The 15,451-nt window shown below is 32.7% G+C and overlaps 2 protein-coding genes across 2 annotated transcripts; one reads left to right on the plus strand and one right to left on the minus strand.

Moving 5' to 3' along the window:
• Window positions 1-52: 52 nt before the first annotated feature.
• On the minus strand, window positions 53-2,325 carry LOC111709464 (glutathione S-transferase 1). Its single transcript, XM_023483125.1, has 3 exons — window positions 2,203-2,325; window positions 637-759; window positions 53-573 (listed from the first exon to the last, which is right to left on the minus strand). Exons 1-3 carry the CDS (start codon window positions 2,283-2,285, stop codon window positions 174-176), a joined length of 606 nt encoding a protein of 201 aa, XP_023338893.1. The 5' UTR covers window positions 2,286-2,325; the 3' UTR covers window positions 53-173.
• An 8,065-nt stretch (window positions 2,326-10,390) lies between these two features.
• Window positions 10,391-12,751, plus strand: LOC111709465 (uncharacterized). The gene is made up of 2 exons (XM_023483126.1): window positions 10,391-11,296; window positions 12,172-12,751. Exons 1-2 carry the CDS (start codon window positions 11,241-11,243, stop codon window positions 12,575-12,577), a joined length of 462 nt encoding a protein of 153 aa, XP_023338894.1. The 5' UTR covers window positions 10,391-11,240; the 3' UTR covers window positions 12,578-12,751.
• Window positions 12,752-15,451: the final 2,700 nt, after the last annotated feature.

Here is a 15,451-nt window from a genome sequence, read left to right on the forward strand (position 1 = left end):
ACTATATATATTTATATATATATATATATATATATATATTTTTGAACTAGATTTTATTCGGTGTTTCTGATAAATAAAATATCAAAACAATTCCCTGACTGGACAGTACGACCGTATATATATACAGTACGTGTTGTACCGGCACAGATCATACAACTTTAGACTGGTGTGTCCTATTGTTGCTTGGGTCTAGTTTCTATCCATTTCTTTACATTAGGAATATCTGCAACCCTATCCTCCAGGTCTTTAAGCAGGGGCAGATCTTCTACTGGTGCTGGTATAAGAACCTTCAGGGCATCTAGAATATTGAACAGCTGTAGATCTGCCCAAGTCAGCTGATTTCCAGCAAAATATTGTCCACCACGTGACTTTAGACGAGATTCCAGATGGGTAAGAATTGTATTAGCCTTTACTTTGAATTCCTCAAGAAGTTGATCCTTCTGCTCAGGGTCCTTGTTAAAAAAGACTCCGTATCTAGCATTCTGAATATCCATAAGAGCATCAACAATCTCATCAGCTTCAGCTTTCTCAAGATTGTTTTTCCCAGCCAAACCAAACTCATTAGCTAGGAACCTGAATTAAGATGTTAAAATCATGGAAAAAATGTAAAACAAAAATGTTTTTAAAAATGTTTACCTTGCAATCGTAATACTCTGTGATATTACGACCCCATTGTAGAGAAGAATAGGAATCTGTCCGTATGGAACTGTAGGTTTTACAGCTGGCCAATCCTCGCGCTCCATTCTCTCATCTGTGAACCTGGGAAAACATTAGGTATTTAAAAATGGAAAAGTTAAAACAAATGATATAATTGTTCTAATTTTGAACTTCATTTAAGATTGGGCACGTTCAGACTAGAGCTGGGAATGTTTCAACATTGACGTTGACAGTTAGTTCCAACCGTTAAAAAAGAACAATTTCAGGTAGCTGCTAGTTTTACAGGTGAGAACAAAACGTTCATTTGGTTAAAGGTATTTTCCGTTTTTTTTAAAGTTACCATTAGTTAACAAACTTATTTTTATTAACGGTGTGGAAGATATTCCGCTGTTAACAGATTTTTTTTCAATTAATGTCATTAGCTGTTCAGATATTGCATAAAAAATTGTTTATCAAAATGGATTTAAGGCAAAAGCGGTCATCAGGGGGGCTGAAGACGACATTTAAAAACATCAAAATACATTCCAATTTTTCTTTTTTAACTTGTTTTATGCAGTTTTAGCCGTGGAAAATGACAAAAATTGATTTTTTAAATAACCCATTAGTTTCATTTTCGTTTTCAACCATTGTTTTTTTTAAATGGTTAATTCGTTTCGTTAACGATTTTAAAATTAATAATTTTGCCATTCCTTAATGGACTATTCCGTTAATTTTCAAAAACCTCCGTTTCGTTAACTAAACTATGCCAAGCCCTTGATCAGACCAACCAACGTTGAACATCAAAAGTCAAGAATTTGTTTAACAGACATCTTCACCAGCGTAGCTATGAGTCAGCTTAAATGTTTCCCATGAGCGATCAATAACGGTTATCTAAAATCCTTCAAAACAATAACTTTTTTAGATATATTGTAGAGGATATGAATTCCCCTAAAGAGGATTATGAAATCCGCAAAAGAGTAGAGTCGGACCCTGGAACCAGAGAAGACCTGCTCAACTTCCTCTTCTTTTATACACTCTTTATGTATTATTTATTTACAACTAGAAGCAATAAATGTACTTCTAAATTTCTTTCAGTTGTAAATACAATAATACAAAGCAAAAAATTTACTTCTAAATTGCTTCTAGCTCTAAATACATAAAAAATAACGAGTGTATAAAAGGAGAGGAAGTTCCAGAATCCGACTCTACTCTTTTGCGGATTTCATAATCCTCTTTTGGGGATTTCATAACCTTTACAATATGTTCTTTCTTTTTCAGATATACGTTCTTTCTTAGCTAAGAACTGAATGTCGTTTTATAAAGTTACTGTTCGTTAATGATCTCAATCTTTTGAACAACGTTAACGGAAGATTTTAGCTATTGTTAATAACAGTGCTAGTCATTAACGATCTGTTAATGGTTATTTCAGGTAAAAACATCTAAAATAAAAAGACAAAATTATAATTTTTTTCATTTCCAGTAAGATTCATGCAATTTTAAGCAGGAAAATTATCGATCATTATCATTCATGAACAATTTTAAAATAAACCATTTTAGCTGTCTTACTTTTGATTGGCGCAAGCTAATATTAGCCTAGAAATCTCTGCCATTCCCTGAGCGTTGAAGTAGGTTAGTTTGATATCAGCCATTTTATTAATATCTTCGCTCTTCTTCAATAAAGTGAACAATGAGTAATATTTTCACCTTATCTTTAGAAAAAGATAAAGTTTTGCTTTACATGTGATAAATTATAATGTTTGAAGGACAATGCTATACTTTACACACACACACTAGACTTTTAAGTAAAATGCCATTCACAGTTCCAGGCATAATCTGTTCCACTCCCAAGAGATAAACAACATTTATGCAAAGCAGGGTTGACCAAATCCGATAGTTTTTTAACCATCTAACCCTGACATCCAAGAGACTTAAGCCTATGAAAAAAACGTGAAGTGTTGGTTTTTCTCAACACCCTTTAAATGTCACGTATATGAAATATGTAAAGGTTAATTAATATTTATTTAGTAAATCAATTCTATCAAATTTCATTTTGCTATGGATAAAAAAGAATATTTAAACAATTTAAAGAGATGAACAAAGAACTTATTTTAGGATCTTTTATAAATCAATAAGCTGTGGTTTAGTGTCTCTATTCTCTCCAGGTCTTGTCTACATCCATATCTTTATGTTTGGAAGATCTCCAACCCTAGTTGACAGATCCTTGAGTAGGGAATAGTCTTCTGCAGGTGCTGGCTGGAGAACCTTAATGGCCTCCAGAATATTGAACAGCTGTAGATCTGACCAAGTCAGTTGATTTCCAGCAAAATATTGTCCACAAAGTGACTTCAAACGAGATTCCAGATGGGTAAGAATTGTCCTAGCCTTTGCTTTGAATTTCTGTAAACTTGGTCCTTCTTCTCTGGATCTTTGTTGATAACGACTCCATATCCAGCATTCTAAAGATCTACAAGAGTATCAACAGTCTCACTAGCCTTCTAAGCTTTCTCGAGGTTGTTTCTTCCAGTCAAACCAAATTTATTGGCTGCAACCTAAATATATGTTATAAAACAGTTTTACAGGAACCAAATTTAAAGAGTTGGAGAGGTCGCTGAATTACCTACCACCGGTTCAAAGTCTTAGCTTCTGATTCAAATCCTAATAAATCTTCAACTTTCAATCGGTGTTTTAAGTTTCACAAAACCCAGAAATGGGCAAATCTTTTCAAAATCCACGATGTTAAAGAAGCCTAAAAAAATTGCTCTTGATCAATGAAAGATCATGAAATTACGCGTCAGCTATTTTTTTACAGGTTAGTTACTTAATCTCTTTAAATTAAAAGTTCCCACTCGATTACGGATATAGAGTTCAAGTGTTGCAGATGTGTGTGAACTGGGTACTTTTGAAAGGATGGAATGCAAATCGACGCGCAAATTGTATCATAAGCAAAATAAAATAAGAACCATTGGTATAACATATTTGTGTCTGGTAGTCTTAAAGTACAGGAGTAAGACCATGTCGAGGTTGCGAGATTTTTGGCTAAAGTATTTTATCGGCTTAAGTTGGAGGGGGTAACTACCGGTAAGTGTGAGTAAATTAAATTGAAAATGTTAATTTCCTTCATTGTATCTCTGACATAAGTCCGCAAATCAGAGGAACGGTGTACCTAGAAAAACGCTACGCTCATGAAAGGCTACTTATAGATAAAACGTATTAATTATTGTCGAACTAACCTGTCATATAAAAAATAGATAGATAGATAGATAGATAGATAGATAGATAGATAGATAGATAGATAGATAGATAGAAAGATAGATACAGAATGTTCATTTGTCTGTTTTCTTTTTTTACAATTAAATATCTGTCACATTGCAGTTTAACTTGATAAATAACTGTTTGAAGAATTACATAGTTACTTCAAAACTATCAAATCTTTCCAATGATACAATCAATAGAAAAAATTTTCTAAGCAAATATGCTAACTGTATCAGTCTTGATTTTTTTTCTTGTGTTATTTGTTTTTCATTATGTATCCTTTCTTGTATGTGTTAAATTGTACTGCAAGTTTGTTTAAATTGTCTGTATTTACGAGATGAATTACATTAATCTTATTAGTTTCTAAATCCGTAAATCAAATCATTGATATTGTTTTGAATCTTCATGAATGAAACAAATATAATTATTTTCATATAATATATTTTCAAAAAATATGGAACTCACGCCTATTTGTTTACTCTGTGAGGGTTGGAGCATCTTTAACACCAAATTTTAAATGATATTAATTATTTTTTATTTATCTATCTTTTAGGCGGACTTTCTGCCATGCTATCTCTATTTATCTTTTATACAAATCTACCTAATTCCCTCATGAATTATTGTTCGCTTTTCTTAATAACTTTTTATCTATTCATCTCTATGTATTTATCTTGTTATTTATTATACTATTATCTATTCATCTCTATGTATTTATCTTGTTATATATTATTCTATTATCTATTGATCTATCTATTCACCTTTTTAACTAACTATTTATTTATCTATATATTCACCTTTTATCTGACTATCTATCTATCCATATATTCACCGCTTTATCTGACTATCTATCTATCTATATATTCACCTTTTTATCTAACTATCTATCTATCAATATATTCACCTTTTTATCTGACTATCTATCTATCTATATATTCACCTTTTTATCTGACTATCTATCTATCTATAAATTCAACTTTTTATCTGACTATCTATCTATCTATATATATTCACCTTTTTAACTAACTATCTATCTATCTATATATTCACCTTTTTATCTGACTATCTATCTATCTTATATATTCACCTTTTATCTGACTATCTATCTATCAATATATTCACCTTTTTATCTGAATATCTATCTATCTTATATATTCACCTTTTATCTGACTATCTATCTATCTATATATTCACCTTTTATCTGACTATCTATCTAACTATCTGGAAGTTTGGTTTTGCTGCCCAACATCCTGTTTCAGCCTAATTGTGAGAAGATTTTGGGATTTTCTCATCAGTTGTAGACGTAGAGCTTTACTCATCAGTAGAGAGTAGTTCATCAGTAGATGATAGTAGTACTTTACTCATCAGTAGATAGTAGTACCTTACTCATCAGTAGAGAGTAGTAGTACTTTACTCATCAGTAGATGATAGTAGTACTTTACTCATCAGTAGATGATAGTAGTACTNTGTACTATCAACTAAAATGCAAGATATATTTGCTTGTGTACTATCAACTAAATGCAAGATATATTTGCTTGTGTACTAACAACTAAAATGCAAAATATATTTGCTTGTGTACTATCAACTAAATGCAAGATATATTTGCTTGTGTACTAACAACTAAAATGCAAAATATATTTGCTTGTGTACTATCAACTAAATGCAAGATATATTTGCTTGTGTACTATGAACTAAAATGCAAGATATATTTGCTTGTGTACTATCAACTAAAATGCAAGATATATTTGCTTGTGTACAACTAAAATGCAAGATATATTTGCTTGTGTACTATCAACTAAAATGCAAGATATATTTGCTTGTGTACAATCAACTAAAATGCAAGATATATTTGCTTGTGTACTAACAACTAAAATGCAAGATATATTTGCTTGTGTACAATCAGCTAAAATGCAAGATATATTTGCCTGTGTACTATCAACTAAAATGCAAGATATATTTGCTTGTGATCAACTAAAAAGTTATGAATTTTCGGCCAAAAATTGAGATAAATAATTAGGACCACAAGTAGAAAGAACATTTTATAGAAGGACAACTTATAGAGGACGTTTAATTGATAAGACGTTAATATTAAACATTTATGGATGAACCATTTTAGTAACGAGAATATCATAGAAGACATTGTAGATAGCTAGGACATTTTATAGACTTTTAGATGTTCCAGTCATACAAGACATTTCATATTGAAGACATTTCGCAGAGAATATTTTTAGAGGACATTTCACGATTCTATATATGACATTTCATGGAGGACATTCCATAGAGGACGTTTTAAAGAGGACATTTTAAAAGGGACATTTCATAGAGGACATTTTAAAACTATGAGGACATTGTGTGTAGGACTTTCATAGAGGACATTATATTGAGGACTGTCATAGAGGACATTTCATTGATAGGACATATAATTGACAACATTGCAGTATTAGAACAAAAAAAGAAGATTTTTTACAAATATTCGTCGTATAAATCAATACAATGAAGATTTTAATCATTTTAATTATTTTAATTATTTTAATTATGATTTCTACCAAGCTTTCAAACAGCAGAGACACATAAACATGTATACAAAGAGAAATTATCAATTAACAGCTTCTCTTAGTTTACTTGTAAACTTGTAATTTAAAAATATTCTTGTTAGAAAACAAAACATCATTATTAAAAAGTCGTCCTCTATATCTATGAATTGTCCATCAAACCTGAATTTATGAAATGTCTCATGTATCTCAACAAAAAATATCGTTTGATTAAGTATTTATGATTTATCACATGCAAGTTTTATTTTCTATTTTGGTGTGAATATTCGCAGTGCTTAGGGGGGGGGGAAGGGGGTAATATCCCTCTTGAAGGAGGTGGAGGGGGGGAGTAATATCCCCCTTGTAGGAGGTAAAAGGGATACATAAATATTATAAAGCTCCAGGGGGGACAAAGGGGTAGATTTCCCCCCTCCCCCCCACAACATCATAAATAATGATAATTATATTGTTTCGCATAGTTTTATCTGCGGTGTCACGTGATAAGTAAACAACTCCTTGAGAGGGTGGAGGGGGGGGGGGGAATAATGACCATTCAAAAAAAACAATTTGATACCTTTGGGAAGTTTAAATAAGATAGAATACATATTACATCGTATTAGGTCTAAAGTCAACAAACCTTAACTCGGAAACTAAAAAAAAGAAAATTTCTAAAACTACACTTTTCTAACTGAAGGGTTTGTCAACGGTATCTTTCATCTGAGAACTAATGAGGAAGATTATAGGTTTTTTAAATCTTAAAACTAGAGATGTTTTGGTGGCATGAATCCGCAAGTCCAAGCGGTACCCTTAGAACCTTTATCTAATCAAAAATGTTGAAAAAAATCAGTTTTCAAATTTAAAAACATTGATATCCAATTCATATTAGATCAGACAAAGCTTTTAAGGGTACCGTTGTAAATCCGTCATTGCCATCTTTGCATGGAGGGTCACTTGAAATTATACGCTTTACCTAACTACGTTTTCACGACAACATAAATTCTAAGTATATTTTATAAATACGTTAAATGAAAATTAAATTTATGTAGCTAACTTTAATTGACCAATAATAAATATTCAACACCTGTTTTAATTTTAAATTCTGATCAGGAATATTGATTTTTATGTACTATATATTTATTTTAAAAACACATACATTTATAAACCATAGAATTAAAAATCTTAATCGTAATTTTTAAAAACATATTATTTTCAATTGTAATTTGTGGTTTTTTCCACAAAAGTGACTGGCGTTTCTTGCAGCATGAAAACCATGTAGAAATTAAACTGTTTTCAAGCTAGAAAAATGACACTCCATGCAGATGAAAGGTTTCAAGGGTACCGTTGTACATCGGGCAAGCGCTTTTTTAATTGAAGAATACGTGAAATTATCCTTACAATTCCTGGAGAGAAAATAATATCAAAACATCCAAACATTGAAAAAAAACTTTGTATTTCCCGAAAATGTCCTTAATGTCCTGCAAAAAGATGTATGTAGTTTAGCCTGTATTGTCCTTTGACTGATTATACACACATAGTTTCCCATAAAGTGCCTGATTCTTTACTACAGGGTGTCTTAGAAAAACTTCACCCTCCAAACAAATCTTCTAAAATAAATTAATCCTATCTGATTTGATGAAATATTTTCTTTTTGAGCCACTGAAAAAAAATTGAGAATTTTCAGTGTCGTTTTTTTGGAACACCCAGTACTTGGCCAGCCTGAGGTACATAATCTTAGTTTTAAATGATAATGATTACTGTAACAATGCAGGGCTACTATATATTGTATATAATGGCTCGTGTGGAATTATATACACAGACAAGCGCTGTAAAAATACAGATTTCAAAATTATTGTAAAAAGTGTCGTACTTTTATTTGTATAGCTCTAGTAGTGTTCAATCAAACAACTAAAATCTAAAAATTGATTTAAAATTATTTTTTTAACTATGCTGGGGTTTTTATTATACATTGATATTAACTTTTATTATTTCATCTATTTCTTAGCAACTTCTAATCGTGCATTATTAAAAAAATGGCATATTCTTATGTTTTTATTTTGTGGATTTCCCAAATTACGTTTAAAAGGCGCCAATTTTAAAATCCTGACCAGGCAAATGCATAATTCTGAATTTGCCGTAGGGTAGGGACATGTTAGGTCACACTTAAAATTTGGAGGAAATCGGTTCAGCAGTTTCGACGATATCTGAAACAAACCAAAGGCGAATATTCATCGGGAATAGAAAATACTTGTAGAAAAAATCACGAAACCTTAAAGTTCTACTTGTAGCGGTATGATGGAGAAGCCACTACGGGGTGGGGGAAGGGGAGGGCTGGGTAGGGGAAGGGAGGGGATGGGGAGGGGAACATGAGGAAGGGGGAGGGAGAAATATGGATAAGGGAAGGGTAGAGAAGATATGTACGGGGAATAGAGAAGGAAGAAAGTGGGAGTAGAAAATATTACAAGAGAAGGATAAGATGGAAGAAAAGGAGGCAAAAGAAACAGGAAGGGAAATCTAGGAAGGAAGGTGCTAGGAAGGTAGAAGCAAGGAGTATAGAAGGTAGGAGGGGAAAAATATTGAATGTACAAGGGTAGTTTATACAAGGTAGGAATTGGGAAGGGCATAGAAGGGAGGAAGGATAGAATATAGAAGGTAGGAAGGATAGAATAGAGAAGGTAGGAAGGGAAGTATATTAGAATTAGGAAGGGAAGTATGTAGAAGGTAGGAAGGGAAGTATATAGAAGGTAGGAAGGGAAGTTCATAGAAGGTTGGATGGGAAGAGTTAGGGAGGTTATTATGTAAACTTTGATGAATGATGAATCAACAGAACTCTAGAGAAAGGGAGGGAGGGCGAGGGGAGGACGGGAGGAGAGGGAAAAGTGAGAGGAATAGAGGGAGTTTATTGATAAAACATACTGCTGCAGTATAGAAGGGCCGCCGCATCATTTAGGATTAAAAAAGCTATCTTACAATCTATCTATCTATCTATCTATCTATCTATCTATGTATGTATCTATTTATCCATACATATTTTTCTATCTATCTATTTAGACTTATTTGTCTGTTGTTCATGATGCCCTGAAGAAGGTTTAATAAACCAAAAACTTTGCAAAAAATGAGTTGTTTTAATTTGAGCTGAAAGTGTTAGATTTAAAAACAATTCATGTATATATATATATATATACATATATACTTATCATTCATTACTTCCCTTCCTATATATATCGAACTGTCCTCAACCCTGTATTCTTCATCTCGGTCTATTTGACTGTTTACTGTAGGATACGCAAGAGTTGCGTAAATAGTTTGCTTAGGAAAATGCGTAATTGTGTAAATATTATATTTCAACACAAGGTGAACCATTGAGCAGGTAAATTTGGTTTTCTATCCATTGATGAATGATGAATAATGAATGATGAATGATGAATGATGAATGATGAATGATGAATGATGAATGATGAATGATGAATGATGAATGATGAATGATGAATGATGAATGATGAATGATGAATGATGAATGATGAATGATGAATAGTTGCATGTCTTTTCAGACTGCGAAATGTTACGCATATTAGTATTACGCATATACTGTGAATACGTGAGTGAGCGTATATATTTGACCACAGTTCGGTGGGTATAAAGGCCAACGCATTCCTATTTTATGACGGGAAACATAAAATTTATAGATTAAAAAAATAAGATGGTGTTTAAATATTATGACAAGTTTTTGACAAGAACATGAAAATATGTAAAACATACACGACATGTTTTTTAGAATCACTTTTTTGAAATAACCGACCCTCTTTCACATGACATGACATTTCGTATTTGATCATTTGATCATTCTCGTAAATTTTCAAAATACTTGCTTCAGTATCCACTGTTTACTGATCAGTGTTTATTATTGATGAACAATAACATTGCAATTAGAATCTATAAATATATTTTCTAAACCTCAGTTAACCCTTGGACTTAGAGTAAACACAAGGTTGATTGTTTCAGAGAGCAAGTTTTCTATCTTGAACCTGGAATAGAAAGCAAGTTTTCTATCCTCTAAAATTTGGCTATCCTGAACCTGGAGTAGTGAGCACGTTTTCTATCCTGAACCTTAAGAAGAGAGCAAGTTTTCTATCCTGACCCGGGAATACAGAGCAATTTTTATATCATGAACCTGGAGTAGAGAGCAAGTGTTCAATACGAAACCTGGAGTAGTGAGTAAGGTTTCTTCCCTGAACCTGGATTAGTGATAGCACAAGTTTTCTATCCCGAACCTGGAGTAGAGAGCAAGTTTTCTATCCTGAACCTGGAGAAGGGAACAAGTTTTCTATCCTGAACCTGGAGTAGTGAGTAAGTTTTCTATCCTGAACCTGGAGTAGTGAGCAAGTTTTCTATCTTGAACCTGGAGTAGAGAGCAAGTTTTCTATCCTAAACCTGGATTAGTAAATAAGTTTTCTACCCTGAACCTGAAGTAAAGAGCAAGTTTTCTAACCTGGAGTAGTAAGTAAGTTTTCTATCCTGAACCTGGAGTAAAGAGCAAGTTTTCTGCCCTAAACCTGGAGTAGTGTGAAAATTTTCTATTCTGAACCTGGAGTAGTAAGTAAGTTTTCTATCCTGAACCTGGAGTAGAGAGTAAGTTTTCTATCCTGAACCTGGAGTAGAGAGCAAGTTTTCTATTCTGAACCTGGAGTAGTGTGCAAGTTTTCTATCCTGAACCTGGAGTAGTGAGCAAGTTTTCTATCCTGAACCTGGCGTACTGAGCACGTTTTCTATCCTTAACCTAAAGTAGAAAGCAAGTTTTCTGTCCTGAACCTGGAGCAGAGAGCAACTATGCGATTCTGTCTTTTCTTTCTCATCGTTACCGTATACTCTGAAAAGTTGAACAGGTATTTCGAAAAAAAAACTTTTATAATTTTGTTGAAAATTTTTTTTTTTTCGAAAAGACAGTGATCACTTGTCTCAAACTCTAGCCTTCTAATCCACATAGCTTTTCTATCTGATAATCGAAACTTTGACTTTTTTTATCTAGCGGTTTATGCAGATTAAAGTATCGAAGGTTTACTATATCATATAGTAAAGATATAAAGACCTAAAATATTAGAGTTGGCGACAAATAAATCGTTCTTTAAAGGGACAGTAAGCGTAATTTCAAATGACCCTCCATGCAAAGATGGCAATTTCCTATTCCCAACGGTACCCTTGAAAGTTATGTCTGCAGGGTCGGAAACACGGGGGGGGGGGGTGGCAGGACCTTTCCACCCCCTGACGGATTCCACCCCCCTCCCCCTGAGATTTCAGAATAGCTTCTCAATAGCACTTAAGCGAAAGAAAAACCTAGTGCAAAACAGAAAAAATATCTATCTTAAAAAAATGGTCGCCTTCGGCAAGTCTTTTGGTTCCTAAATCTGGATTTTTTTGTTCCGAAATTAGTCTAGCACCCCCCTCACTTAAATTCTGTATCCGCCCCTGTTTGTCTGATCAGGTATGAATTAGATTTAATGTTTTTGTTCTTTTAAACTGTTTATTTTCATATGCGGTTTCTCTGCGAAAATAATTTGCGTATTCCTTATTTATAAGAATCAATAAAGAAACTCAGAGAAAAAAAACACTTTTCGATTCAGAAAAAAACGAAGGTTTCCTCCACATTTTTGATAAGATTTTAAGGTTTCAAGAGTACCGTTGTAAATCGGGAGTTGCCATCTTTGCATCGAGGGTTACTTGAAATTACTCTTACAGTCCCATTAAATCCGTTATTTTGTAGGGCTGGAGATATTCCAACTAAAAATGAAAACGATTTATCGCCAAAGATCTCCGTCTTAAAATCAGCTGATTTGTTTCAGCAGACCCAAGATATTCTAAACATCAATGAAAGCAACCAGAAAAGATTGGAGAAAGACAAAAGCAACTTATCTCGCAAGCTTATTTGGTTCTCGGAGAAAAAGAATACGTCCCGTGCTCTCAATGAAGACCCGGAGAAAGGAAGAAACAGTTCATCTCGACACTTCAACCTGAACCTAAAGGACGGGACTGGGCACAACCTGGCTACGATCACCTTCTCCCTGCAATCCATCCTTCTCTCTCTTCTCTCCCTTATATCCGTCCTGGTCCAGGGGGATCTAAACACTGCATCTAAAGCTCTTCTTCTCCTCCAGATGTTTAACGGATAAACTTAAAGGGAGTGTTCATCAAATTCAACTGGGGAGTAAGACTAAGAATGTTAAATTTTTAATGCTAACAATTTTCCTATACTTACTTTATGAATTCAAGACCCACTCCCTTAAAGCAGAATGTTTTTATTTTTATTTTGTTTCCTTGAATGTTTCTTTTCTTAAAAAAATAAACCTCCAAAACTATTTAGATAGTTATGCAAGCTATATCTGTAAAAAAATAACTGTTTTTCATGTAGATAAACTTAGTCTTTGTTATCTTCTTCACCCTGTAATTCATAAACATGATTCTAATATTGTATGTTACCCTCTGTTACAACCCTTCCGCTAAGTACCCACCCTTTCCCTTATACTTTTTCACCCCCTCCTTACCTTATTCATGATTTATCATCATTGGTTTGTTTAAAATGTAAACTGTACAGTGTACATCCATTTATTTATTTACAATTCTTATTCGCTTATAATATGCCAACCAATCAAAACAACCAACTCTGGTTAGGCGGGTCCAAACTACATTGTAAATTGTGAATTGTTATTTGTATTATCTCGTGCTTTGTAGTTGAATAAAAATATAAAATGAAATGAAAAGGAACTGAGTTTTTGCCACAAACTTCCTATATTTCTGAACCCGATGTGGTAGACCTTTGATATTTCAAACTAGGAATTATATCAAATCAAGTATCCGAAGTTATGAAATATCAAAAGTTTAAACCATTAGGTTGCAAGGATATAGGTATTAGAAAATTTTTTTGCTACTATTTTCATGAATTTTTAGAGTTTTCTTACCGAGAGTTTTCTTCTTTATCAAAGCGTATTAAAGGACGTTTAAACTCATTTTCTATTTTAAAATTTCTCCAATTCTAATCATTTTACTTGAATGACGATTCTTTCTATTTCATGTCTTCTCTTTCTTTCAGACTCTTAGTTTCCCATTTATTTTCTCCTAGAGAGATATTGTTACAGTTCCTACATCTACAATGTCCAACCTACACTCCGAGCTCAATGTTTGGTTAAGCTCAGATATCTCCGGGTTAACCCTATCTGGTCTTCTAACCCGGTGTAGTTTGTAACGCTGTAGATGATTTTCTAATTTAGGGAATGTAACAGTATAATCCGAAGAAGATGAAAATACATTCAAACCTAGAGTTTTGTAATTTATATCATCAGGAGAGGAAACCTAGATTATTAACATACAAGGTGGTGTTCGAAAAAAGAAATTTCGCCATGTTTTTTTTTCATGAAACCTTTTATCTGATCAATAATAATAAACATAACTGTCGTTTTTCATTTCCTCCGTTATTTTCTGTGTCAAAAAATCCATGAGTTACTCGTGTAGAAAAACCGCGAATTTAAAACATATAGTTTGTAGAAAAGAAAGCATAGAATAGGGATAGTAAAGATATTTTGGAAATATCAAAGATTTAAAACATAAGGTTTCAAACATATAGAAATTAAAAAGGTATAGTTTCTCAGAATTACGAAACAAAAATCACATTTTATGTATATTTATCTTGTGAATCATTATAATACAATAAATGTCCAAGTTTCATTAATATCTTTCAATTATTTTCTTTAATTCATTCATTAATTCACTGTTAATTACATCTTGCTTAAATTTATCTTACGTTCGCTATTAATCTTAGAAAAGAGAGAGGGTGGGGAGGTTGATATTTTCTATTTATTTTTACACAATATTAAGATCTTCACTTTGATATTAACGACAAGAGAAATTTTTTAAAATTATTGGTTGATTAGTTTTTACTTTGCAAGTAGCATCTCAGATCACTGTAGACAAAAATTAAGGTTTAAAATTTTTCCATTTTCAGAAGAATTTGGTTTTTTTTCCATTGGACTTCAGATTGTTTTCAGTAGAATTTGTTTTGGTTTCAGTAGAATTTGGTTTGGATTCAATGAAATTTGGTTTTGTTTCAGTTGAATTTGGTTTGTTTCAGTAGAATTTGGTTTGGTTTCATTAGAATTTGGTTTGGATTCAGTAGAATTTGGTTTGGATTCAATGAAATTTGGTTTTGTTTCAGTTGAATTTGGTTTGTTTTCATTAGAATTTGGTTTGGTTTCATTAGAATTTGGTTTGGTTTCAGTAGAATTTGATTTGGTTATTTTATAATTTGGTTTGGTTATTGTATAATTTGGTAAACTTTGGTTTGTTTTTGGTAAAAATAGTTTTTTTTGTTTTAGTGGAATTTGGTTTGGTTTTAGTATAAATTGGTTTGGTTTTAGTATAACTTGGTTTGGTTTCTGTAGAAATTGGATTGGTTTCAAGGAATTTTGTTTGGTTTCAATGAAATCTGGCTTGTTTTTAGTAAAATCTGGCTTGGTTTTAGTTGAAGTTGGCTTGGTTCTTGTAGAAATTGGGTTGGTCAATGAAATCTGGTTTGGTTTTCGTAGAATTTGGTTTGGTTCTTGTAGAAATTGGGTTGGTTTCAATGAAATCTGGTTTGGTTTTCGTAGAAGTTGGTTTGGTTCTTGTAGAAATTGGATGGTTTCAATGAAATCTGGTTTGGTTTTCGTAGAATTTGGTTTGGTTCTTGTAGAAATTGGGTTGGTTTCAATGAAATCTGGTTTGGTTTTCGTAGAATTTGGTTTAGTTTTGAAATCTAAAATGGCGGTGGTCTGGCACACTTCCCTGAATCCTGCCTGTTCATCTTTACAAATATTTTCCTAGTTTTAAACATTGTTATCAGTCCTTCATAACACTTCGATTGATAACGCAGGGGTCTTGATAAGTAAGCCCCTAGTAAAGAAAACCAACCTACCAGGAAGAGAAGATTAATTGTTTTAATCCATTTTACACTGTTTCCCTTGTATTCCATAATACAAGCCACACCACAGAATATATATAAAGGGGAGATATAT

Source organism: Eurytemora carolleeae, unplaced genomic scaffold, assembly GCF_000591075.1.
Source record: "Eurytemora carolleeae unplaced genomic scaffold, Eaff_2.0 scaffold962, whole genome shotgun sequence".
Taxonomy (NCBI): Eukaryota; Metazoa; Arthropoda; class Copepoda; order Calanoida; family Temoridae; genus Eurytemora; species Eurytemora carolleeae.